Source organism: Chelonoidis abingdonii, chromosome 22 (genome assembly GCF_003597395.2).
Source record: "Chelonoidis abingdonii isolate Lonesome George chromosome 22, CheloAbing_2.0, whole genome shotgun sequence".
Lineage (NCBI taxonomy): Eukaryota > Metazoa > Chordata > Testudines > Testudinidae > Chelonoidis > Chelonoidis abingdonii.
In genome coordinates, this window is record NC_133790.1 from 8,464,035 (window position 1) to 8,475,740 (window position 11,706).

At 43.4% G+C, this 11,706-nt stretch overlaps 1 protein-coding gene across 2 annotated transcripts; it reads left to right on the forward strand.

Moving 5' to 3' along the window:
* Positions 1–494: 494 nt before the first annotated feature.
* TMED2 (transmembrane p24 trafficking protein 2) lies at positions 495–11,304 on the forward strand. 2 transcript variants are annotated; one of them, XM_032800585.2, is made up of 5 exons: positions 505–737; positions 3,215–3,407; positions 3,849–3,869; positions 6,019–6,126; positions 9,790–11,304. In XM_032800585.2, the coding sequence occupies exons 1-5, from the start codon at positions 558–560 to the stop codon at positions 9,912–9,914; spliced, it is 627 nt and encodes a 208-aa protein (XP_032656476.1). In that variant the 5' UTR covers positions 505–557; the 3' UTR covers positions 9,915–11,304. The 2 variants fall into 2 exon arrangements, with proteins under 2 accessions (XP_032656477.1, XP_032656476.1); XM_032800586.2 differs by lacking the exon at positions 3,849–3,869 and having other exon boundaries at positions 495–737.
* Positions 11,305–11,706: the final 402 nt, after the last annotated feature.

Here is an 11,706-nt window from a genome sequence, read left to right on the forward strand (position 1 = left end):
CCCAACCCAGTGAACCTCCAAACTGTTCCCGGAACGAGCCCAGCTTGAGGTTACAGTGACAAGAACCCGCAGCTAGTGCAACCCGCTCCATGGCGGGCGCTGGCAGCTGAACTCTCTGTGTCTTACCGCCTCCCCCATTGGCCTCAGTGGTCCCCCCGGGAGGCTCCTAGGTCCTGCTCCCTCCCCCAGGTCCCTTTGTGCTCTACACCCCACCCAGACTCGCTCCTCACAGGCCTCTGACAGGCCCTGTCTAGTGCCGCCGCGCGGATTGTCCCCTTCCGGCCCCCGGCCGTTCCCTACACAGCGCGGATTGGCCCTGTCGGGTAGCGTCCCGCCCCCTGCACAGCGCGGATTCCCCTTGCCATCCCCAAACTCTGCGCCTCGCGGATTTGCACAGCCCGCCCTGGCATGTCCCTAGGTGGCCACCGTAGTGGAGCCGGTACGTGGCAGTGAGTCTGTCCTGGCCTATGAGCTGCGGCCCCGTGCCCCGGAAGAGGCGGGGTGTGAGCAGGAAGTGCCCCCTTCTGCCGCGCCGCTCGGTCCCCCTTGGCTCCGCCATGTCGCCGGTGAGGGCGGTGCTGGCGCTGCTGGCCGCGCTCTCAGCCCCGGCTGCCGGCTACTTCGTGAGCATCGACGCGCACGCGGAGGAGTGTTTCCTGGAGCGGGTCCCGTCTGGCACCAAGATGGGGCTCATCTTCGAGGTGGCCGAGGGGGGCTTCCTGGACATCGACGTGGAGGTGAGGCAGGGCAGGGCGGGTAAAGCGAGGAGGGGAAACCTGTGGTCTCGGCCCCTGAGGAGTAGGGCCGGGGGGGCCAGACCCGAGGAGGGAGGGCACGAGAGCGGGACGTGGGGAGCGGATCTGAAGGGGGAGTTGGGGCTGTGGGCTGACCTTAGGGGAGGGGGAGGAAGGGTAGGCCGAGGCATGCCAGCCTATGCCATGGAGGGGGTGAGCCGTGCTGTAGGTGAGAGCGATGGGCTCTGATCATGGCGGGGGGGGGGGGGGGGTGGCCCGCTTTTGGCTATTGCTTTGAGCGTGGGGGCTGTTGGTTGAGTAAGCAGAAGAGGGGTACCGTGACTAGGTGAGGGGAGGGGGCACAATGTTTCAGGTAGGTGTAGTGATTCTGCTTGCTGGTTTATGGCCTCACCCCAGGACGCATGGAAATGTCCTGGAGGCAGCAGCCCAGATCCAGCCTCCCATCTGCCATGATTAAGAGAGGAATGATCAGCAAAGTGAAGCTTTTTTTGGCCTTGGGGAGCAGAGCTGTGTTCAGGCTGTGTCTTATCAAGGGAAAGAGCAGGGGTGGGGGTTGCTCAGTGGCTTTGACATTGGCCTGCTAAAACCCGAGGTGTTGTTTCAGTCTTGAGGGTACACTTGAGGATTCTGGGGCAAAATTGAGTACTTGTTGCTAGTGAAGCAGGGGGCTGGATTCAATGACCTCTCAGGCGTCCCTCCGGTTCTATGAGATCTCCATATATGATATATCTCATATATGTTGTTTGTTTGTTTTAATTTATCCTTTAAGGGACAGGGCAGTGTATGCATGCGCCCTATTGTGGTGTGAGGGGGTTCTGAGTGTAACCATGGAGGAAGGTGGTGTGTGTGTGTGTGTTGGGGGTGTATGAGAGCACGGATGTGAAGCTACTGACAGCCTCTGGGGGAGCAGAGATTGTACCCTGAGCAGTTAGTAGCCTAATCTCTAGTAATGGGGAGAGCTCAGAGCTATGAAGGTAGGTAGAGTGATGATGAGGGGCTGCCCTGGTGGTGATAAATCCAAAGACAGAAATGTGTTAATCACAATTGGCTGGAATGTACATATAGCTCTCTCTTTGTCCGCTTGCATTTCTTTATATGCCAGGCTTGCCTGCCAAATTCCTACTTGGCAGAAGCACTATCACACTCATGGTAGGTCATGGTCTCTGCTGCTGGTAAATTGAGATGTCCAAATTCCCCCAGAAGAGGCAAATTACTTCTGCAGATCAAGTTGCCCAAGGCTAACTGTTCTCTATTGTCAACATAACTGCAGAAAGCACCTAGAAAAGGCATTACTATGTCTAGTAACTGCACTTTCAAAACCACCCTCTTAAAATCTTCCTTCCTTTGTATATCCCACATCCTCTTTTGAAAGTTTTCAAAATAAGCCTTCTGTTAGCAGGGGATGTGGTAGGGGTATTCTTACAGAATAGTGCTGATTAGTTTGGGGGGGCCCCACTGCAGTTTCCTAGTTCTGATGCTTGAATTTTGACTTAACTTTGTTGGATTTGACTGACATGTTATGTTATGAATTGTGGGCTTTTAAATTTTTTTAACACCTTCTCCCCTTGCCCTCCTCCCCCAAAGAAATCCAGGTCAGTAGGAGAATAATGTACACACTTCATCTCAATCCCAAAGACACTTCAGTCTACAAGTGGAATCTTTTCACCAAGCACAAATGCAGTCAGCTTTGAAGTGGAATATGGCAACTATTAAGCTTATCTTGAGCACTTTCACAAGAGGATCTGAGACATAATAAGGAAGAAAAATGTTGAGGGTGATTTTGTGAGTGGAGTGACTAGATGTAGCAGTATGTTTTCTTGATGCCTCCTGCAGTTATGCAGTGACATTATACAATAGGTAGGGGAAGTATTGAGGAAAAGTATTAAATGCAGTTTAAACTCACATCTAGGGCAGCAGAATGTAATGAAACAAGGCCAAGACGCAAGTTTCAACACTATTTTTGGGAAAAAGAGCCGTAAGATCTTAATGACCACAAGTGGTCAGTACACTGGTTCAGTCATAGCCTAAAAGCGGCCCCTGCAGCACCACAGAATCGTATACTTAAAAACAGTAGTGATATGTCAAAACAAGTATGTTTGTTTCTCATTTACTTTTCTGCCAGAAATGGAGGTTAGGGTTCTGTGTTTATATTATGTTTACTTTTGGATGCTAATGTGGGTCTTCACTGCTGAAAGATAATGCAAGTCTTGGCAGGTAAAAAGCCTTTTGCACTACCTTAAAGAGGTATTTTCTGAAAGGTTCTAATGCAGATAGAAAAATGTCACCCTGCCTTTTAGTTGTGGGAGATGAGATTATATAGATTCTGTTGGTATTGCATATCAATTGTAGGAGTGCCATCTCCAGCTGGAATATCATGAGTTTAGTTTAAATTTGCTTTTTCTAAATGCATGACTTCAAGAGACACACAGAGTAGTGAAATTTTCTTTTTTTGCCCCCAGATTACAGGGCCTGATAATAAAGGGATTTATAAAGGAGACCGAGAGTCCAGTGGAAAATACACATTTGCTGCTCACATGGATGGAACTTACAAGTTTTGCTTTAGCAACAGAATGTCCACCATGACTCCTAAGATAGTGATGTTCACTATTGATATTGGAGAAGCTCCAAAAGGGCAAGACATGGAGACAGAAGGTGAGGAGAACTTCTGAAAGGAAAATGGTTCTGATTGGTGACCTTGAAACACTAATCTTAGAAGCTTTTCTCTGCACACATCCTTCCGAAGTACTGTACAAGGAATCTTAGAATTCTTATGTCATTCAGTCGCTTTAGTTTGTCATTTTCTTGAGCAGCTACAAATGGGTCTAAATATTTTTAGGCACTACTATACGACATAGTGCAAAATGACTGGGAATCACTCTGCCGTCTGCAGGCACTAATGCTTTCATTCTTTAGTCTTTTCCTCAGTTTCACACTTCCAGTTCAGGTGCTCAGCACTATGTAGATTACTACATGTATTAATTTAATTCTTTGATAAGTGTGCTAATATGTAATTTTCTCCTAGCCATGTAAATTACTGGTTTATCTGCAGCTTTTTGTCCTGTACTCGTGTTCATCTCTTACACTTTTCCCTAGGTGGTGGAGATACCTGGGATGGTATGTGTACTGCTTTTTGAAAGCTCATTAGCATCTTGTCTTTTGCATATGTTTATTCACTAACATCTAACTTGTGCTTTTCCTCTTCTCTAACATCTGTTTGTTAGCATGAGAATGTCTTTTTAATAAACTACACAAAATGAAGGTCTGATCCTGATCGGTGCTGGGCACCTGCAACTTCTATTGTGAGGTCTGGGTGCTCAGCATCTCTCAGGATCAGGCCCTTAAACTGTTAATGAACATTTGTCTTCAGGGGGTTATTTATGGCTAACAGGAGACATAATCAGGAGTTTCTGTTACGTAGAATTCAATTTAAAATACTGAACATCTAGTAACTTTAAATATTTCATAGTTGTTGTTTTCCTTTCTGGTATTAAAGTGAGTATGGGGAATTGAGAGCATTTTGGAGGAGAATGAACCACTTCCTAGTAATATAATCTTACAGCTAATGCATAACCTGTAAGTGAAAAATTACAACAGATGTCATTTACCATAGAATTAAATTAATATTTTGGGAAACAGACTGAATCATAAAATTTAGAAAATGATGCAATAGTACAGTAATTAGCAAGAAGACAGTAATACCTTTTGTCTTCTATTATAGCAGATATGTAACCCGTGTGTGAAGTGAGTGCTTGATGTTTTCTTGAAATATTTAACAATTTTCTAACTGAATTCCTATTCATAAGAGATAGTTAAAAGGTTCTCTGAAGTCTGTGAATAGCACATCTATCATGCAGAATAATGACACAAGTCTAGTTTCTTCAGCTTAAGGTAGATGTTTGCCTTAAAGCAAGTATCTTTTCAGCATGTTTAAACAATCCATACAGTAGTAATCTTTGTTCTTACTAATAAGCTACCCCTATTGCAGTAATCAGTGGCCATGAGAATGGGTGGTGTATCTTGATATCTGTAAGGTAAGGTCAGTATTGCTCAGGCAACTGTAAAGGTTTTTTTTTTGGTGACAGAATTCATAACTCATGAGTTATTTTCTCCTTCCTAAAAGAAGTGTGACTTTTAAACAGCCTTGTTCTTTCTCTTATCACTGAAAGAGAAAAGTCCTTCATGTAGCATTTAAGGCTGCATCTAAAATATCTGCCACTTACTGTAAAAATAATGTATAGTGGCTCCCAAGTATTGTCCTTAAATGTCCCATGAATTGCCCTGAACTTCTAGGTAATTCCTGCAAGCTATCTGAACTGTTAGTAGTAGAGGCCAACCTCTGTGGGAGTGACTTGAAGTTCTTGATGCTAGAGAAATCTGATAAGTACACTTTATTAATCCTAGATATTACAGAGTTGCACATTGCTCTGAGCATTGAAGGCAGTAAACAGTATCCTACTGTTATCTGACATCCAAACTGCTAAATACTGGCTCTCTGCTCCCGGCATCTGGTGAGCCACCTCAAGCCACTGCTCTACAATAATCATCTGGTGTTGTTTTCCTCTTCCATTATCAGGCCACTGTCATGTCATGCCAGTACCTGGGAAGAGAGATGTCTTCCTTCAGAACTGATTTTATCCCATATGTCAGCTGCAAAGGAAGGTCACAGGAGAAGTAGCCAAACACACTTCAGAAACTCATCTTGTTTAGCTAACATCACAAGTTTAAACAAATTCTCAGTTGCTGTGCTGTTGGCAAATTAGCATTAAAGCTCTGTACTATTTCAGAGATTGAGTTTGAAGGACATATAGTGAAGATAATCCTAGCAGGAGAGACGCTAGCACAATATTGTACTGATTTGATATGTTCAGATAAATTTTGCGCGCTGCTTCTCTGGAAAAGTGTATATATATTGAATGTAACTGGTCTGCGTTGACTGTAAAATTGGTCACCCCTTCCCTGGCCTCCAAGTTAGATACCATGGAGAAGGAGGCCTTACCCAAACGTAAAATATAATTGTAAAGAAGAAACCCGTGAACCTGACCCTGAGAGTCTTAGAAATGTCGTTCCCATCATTGTCAATATCAGATTTACTTATTGAATAATCTTCCTACAAGGTTGAAAAGTTTTCAGCTGTATAGACTGTGCATTTTACAAAACTAACCATAGTATGGAATTAAATTTAATTATTCATCCACTTTCAGGAGAAGCTGTTTTTGATATGTCAAAAATACACTTTCTTAACTCTTTTTAAATTGTTCTGCAGCTCATCAGAACAAGCTAGAAGAGATGATTAATGAGTTAGCAGTGGCCATGACAGCTGTAAAGCATGAACAGGAGTACATGGAAGTTCGTGAGAGAATACACAGAGCAAGTATGTGACTTTCTTTGACTTGCATGCTGTTTTTTTTGTTTTGTTTTCTTAAATGGTAGAATATTTTGAGCTTTAGGGAAACTATCTAGAAACTACGTTTGGTTATTCGAGAATTTTAAAACTCTTGAGTCCTACTGTCATGATAGAAATAAAGTAGTATAACATTGAGATTCTTTCTTTAAACCTGGTTGTCCCTAGTGTAACTAAGTTTGGCTACACTTGCAGCTGTACAGCGCTGGGAGTTAAAGCTGTCTTCGTACAGCTGTGTAGGGAAAGCGCTGCAGTGTGGCCACACTGACAGCTACCAGTGCTGCAGTGTGGCCGCATTTGCACTGGTGTTGGGAGTGGTGCATTATGGGCAGCTATCCCAGCGTTCAAGTGGTTGCAACGTGCTTTTCAAAAGAGGCGGGTGGGGTGGAGTGTGACAAGGAGCGTGGGGGAGACAGAAGAGATTGTGTCAGCTCCCTGCCTTGCAAGTTCTGAGGACTTAAGATACACAGCACCAACCTTCAATCATTTTAAAAGTTTCGACCCCTTCCCCCACCCCTGTTTCATTCACTAAATGCAAATAGCCTTCAGACCAGATAAGCAGCTGCTCCAAAATGGACCCCCCCAACCTCCCTCCGGTCTGCTTCTCTCCTCAAGCAAACATTCCAAAGGGATCCGTCTGCTTGAGGAAACACTAGTTGTGTTTGTTTTTTAGATAGGCAGCTCAGGGAGCCCCGCGTTGACAACAAAACAGAGAGGCATCACAACAAAACAAATAGTGTTATCTTTACTTAAAAAGCATTATGGGAAGGTTCCAGAGGTCAGTTACAGCGTAGTAAGATTAATCACTGTTTACACTGGCACCCCAGCGCTGCATGCAGCGCTATAGTTGTTATTCCCCAGGCCGACGTGGAGTACAGCCAGTGCTGTAGCCAGGGAGATACAGCGCTGTATGTGCCTTGCCAGTGTGGACGGGGAGTAAGTTACAGTGCTGTAAAGCCACCACCAGTGCTGTAACTCTCCAGTGTAGCCAAACCCTAAAAAATTCTGTTGTGCAAAATGTCTGTTTTGCCATTGTAAAATTTGAAAGACAAAGTAGGAACTATTTGCACTTAGTAAATAGTATGTTCATGAATGTCTCAAGGTCAGTGATATGTTTCCTGTTGGTAGATGGGTGCATTATTTCATTGGAGAAATAAGTCTGGGTTACTATGCTGTAATTGGGCCTAATTCACCTTGTCTTCCTTATGCAGAGAGAGGCCTTTGGATGTTAGTAGAACTATTGCTACTCATGTGAGGAAGGTGAACAGGGTCGAAGACATCCTCGCTACTTAAAATAGAATTGGCAGATAGAATGAGTCCAGTACAAATAAAGGGGAAATCTATTTTCCTGTGAAACACATAATTGTACGTTAGATCTTTCTGTGTAGGAACTTAATTTTTAAAAAGATTAATTGCATAAAAATTTCGACTCCTTTAGGGCTGAATTTATAAATGTACATTAACATCAACTTCTCCTTATCCTCATGGATTCAAAATTACCTTGATAGGCTTTTCATAGAGAGAAACATAATCAAAGGCTTGGGGAAAATGAGACAGATTCCTGAGGGCACATCCATCAAATAAAATCCAATTATTAAATTCTTCCATTGCTGCTTTTTATTCCATTGGCTCTAGCAGTTGTGGTCCCTGTTCATAATTTCACATCCAGGAAGAATGTGTCTTTGTGCTTTCTTCAGGCAATGCACTGCAAAAGAATTAACCTAACACTTTGTGAACTATGAGATCCATTTACTAGTTTCTTAACAGTGTCCATTATGTTTTTTAAAGGATGTAGAAGATATGATGGTGTAACATTAGGCCCTAGGAAAGAGTGCTTTAAATGCAATGGCAAACCATCAGCTTGCTGCAGTTACTATCAAAGTGGCACTATTCTAGAATTTTACCTGAGAGTAACATCTCATCCTTGACATGCTAGTGAACTCTTTAAATGTTTACAGTAAAAATGCTTTGCAGTCTTTGCAAACTAGAACAGTGGATTAATAGACTTGATACTGACTTGGTATACCCAGTGGTGAGCTGGAGCCGGTTCGCACAAACCAGTTGTTAAATTTAGAAGCTGGTTTAGAACCGGTTGTTAAAAGGGTGGGCAAACTCTGGCCCGCAGGACCATCCTATCTGGCCTGCCTGAGCTTCCGGCGGAGGAGGCTCCCCCTTTCCTTCCTCCCTTTCCCCGGCCTTCCCCATTCTTGCAGAACCTCAATGTGCCACATCGCCAGGGTCAGCGCTCTGGACTGTTCCTGGGCAGCTCTGCAGCTCCTGCTGCTTTCAGCAGCATGGTAAGGGGGTGGGGCTGCAAGCTCCAGCCAGCCACATGGCATCCATGCGTGCTGCCCTGAGCAACATAAGGGGACCGGGCCAGGGCTGGGAGGAGGATTGGATAAGGGGGAGGGTGAAAGTTCGGGGGGGATGGGTAGGTGAGGGAGTTCCTGGAGTCTGTCGGGGTGGTGGGGGATGGGGTTGTGGGAGTCAAGGGGTGGGGTCCTGGGGGTCAGTTAAGGTGGGAGAGGATAGTCGGGGACAAGGAGCGGGGTGGGGTTGATGAGTTGCGGGTTCTGAGGGGGGGCAGTCAGGGGCAGGACGTGGATGAGGGGGAGGTAAAACAGGCTGTTTTGGGAGGCATGTGTGGCTTGTACTCACCGGGCGGTGCTCCGAGTCTTCAGTGGCACTTCGGTGGCCGGTCCTTCACTCATTCCGGGTCTTTGGTGGCACTGAAGGACCTGCGACTGACAGTGCTGCAGAAGACCTGCAGCGAGTGAAGAATCCCCCGCCGCCGAAGTGCTGCCAAAGACCTGGTAGGGAACCAGTTATTAAGATTTTGGCAGCTCATCACCAAGTGTACCAGCTTGACTCTGATGTTAGGAAATGCAATTGTTGCGCTAAGGGGGAAGAAAGTAAATCTGGAGTAAGGTTTGATGGCTGCACTTGGTACTTGTATAAATGAGTCTGGGTTAGTAGGTATTCTCATGGAGATGGGGTAGGGCATTGAAAGATGCTGCAATTTGTGACTGACATTGAGATTGAAAGAGCTTCTGGTGTCCAAAAAGTATGATTCCAGTCAGGGCCGTCTCCAGGGTTTTTGCCGCCCCAAGCAGTGGTGGGGGGAGCTGCGATTGGCGGCAGCTCCACTGTGCTGCTTCATTCTTCGGTGGCAATTAGGCAGCAGGTCCTTCCCTCCGAGAGGGACTGAGGGACCTGCCGCTGAAGAGCTGAAGGTGCCACCTCTTTACATGTGCCGCCCCAGGCACCTTCTTGCTGTGCTAGTGCCCGGAGCCGGCCCTGATTCCAGTAGGAAAATTGCCCCTTGGATTGGAAAAATGGACATGTAACTGGCAAATTCTCCTTGGACTTTTAGACCTTATAACCCTTTTGTCGCTGTAACTTTATAGTGATGTGTCCTATCAGCTTTATTAACCTTTTAGAGAGTAACGTGGTCATCCTAGACCACTTACTTGGCTAAGAATGCAGAGTATGCCAGCATTCTAAGGGTGAATGGATGAATGCACAGATGTGTATAGTGCTTGTTGTCATAACCATATAGACCTTATTTAATATCTTACATCACACTTATTTAAATATTTTAGCAGTCATGTACTTCTGTTTTTTCTCCGACAGTTAATGACAACACAAACAGCAGAGTGGTTCTCTGGTCATTCTTTGAAGCCCTTGTACTAGTTGCCATGACACTGGGACAGATCTACTACCTGAAGAGATTTTTTGAAGTCCGAAGAGTTGTTTAAGAAAACTTTTCCCGATGATCCCAAACACTCACTTTACTATCTACCAAAACATCTCGGTCACAAAACAATGTCATTTAGTTTCTAAACCCTAATTTCTGAACTATAAAACTTATTTGCTTAAGTTCCTAGTCAAAATAAAATGGTTTTTGTATATCTTCTGTAGCAAAAGCTGTGTTTAAAATATCTTGTCACTTAATTGGCATAATTTTTTCACTTGAAATCTGCCTAGTCTTTCTGCTAAGCGAGGTCTAAACAGACTGCAAATGCTATAATTCAAACGTAGTAATAAGCAATGTTACTGTCTTTTTCTAACTTTTTTCTGTTTTCATTATTAATTGCAATTCTGTCTAGGGAAACAGTAAAAGGTCCTAAAGTGACTATTTGCATTCTTGACATCTTTAATCCTGCAGTAGACATTATGGAATGAAAATAATCCCCTCTTCACTTTCATGTACTGCCAGAAGGGCAAGTGAAGCAGAACTTCATTCTAACGTGACTGGTAATGAATAGAAGACAGCTGACATTTCCAATATAGTATGCATACTTGGTCACAAAAAAATCTACAGTAATGATCTTAATTACATTGATTTGTTCCCTACATTCTTTTAATTAAAAATTGATATTAAAATACATGCTTTCCTTTTATTACCAAACAATTATGTGGTTTTAGTTTCACAGGTTTATAACCATCAAAGCCAGTTGTGTGCAGTGTCTTGGCAAACAGTAGTTATTAACCCCCTAGTGCTTGCAGGTCCAAAGCTCATACTGTTGGCACTATTGCAGAATGCACCAGTGTTCAGGAAATCTGGATTTCTGATGCCAAAGGGTTAATAGTTCTTGGGGTTTATTGCAATGCTATGCAGCCCTTATTTTAATTTAAGTGGCATTTTCTGCCATTATCTGGTCCTAATTAGCATAATGCTAAGTGCTGGTGTGTGTTTCTTTATTTCAGGCACATGTGGATTTCATTTTTTGTATAAACAATTACTTTCCTTTCTTGGTATCTGATGCTGGGTTTAAAAAATGTAAATGGTGTGGGTGCTGATCCAGGATTATGTTGTGACTGATGTATATTAGTTGTAATCTTTTTTGGGGGATGGGGTGGGGATCTTTTCAAGAGGGGGGAAGGTCTACAAGTAACACACAACAGTTTTGTACAATTAATTTAAAATTTGTTACAGGTTTTCATGTTCCAAGTAAATTTTTTCAACCTTGGGCAAACACTTACAGCAGTTCTTCAGAAAAGGTGGCTGTTACACCTTAATGCAACTGTTGTGTGCCAATATTTTTGTGTGAAACACTTCAAAATTGAATTCTAAGATGTACATTTAAAATTGCGTGTGAATCTAAATATGACCCAGGTTCAATAAATAAACAGATTCTTAAAAAAGTGGTTTTTGTCTCTTGACAGTTAACTAGGACATTCTCTACCTTTTCATGTTTGAGATTTTGCTTTTTAAAATATTTTTAGAAAAAATTAATGTAAAGAAAAATACATCTTAGTTGGAACATTATACTTTGTTTATGGGGTAAAAGGAATTTTGGACAATACTAATATGTAGCTTTTACTGATAACGTGCAGTTACCCTTGTATTTGAATTTTATTAGTTTTCTTATCAATGTGTGGAAAGTTTTTGCACTAAATATACAATCAAATGAGTACAAACTCTTTGGGCTGATTTTTGCAGGGAAAGCTTGTTGGGCACTAGTTGCCTTAGCAGTAAGTGCAAAACAGTTTGATTTAGAGATGGGTATTTGAGGGCACGTAAAGGAAGTGTTTAAAATGGGATCT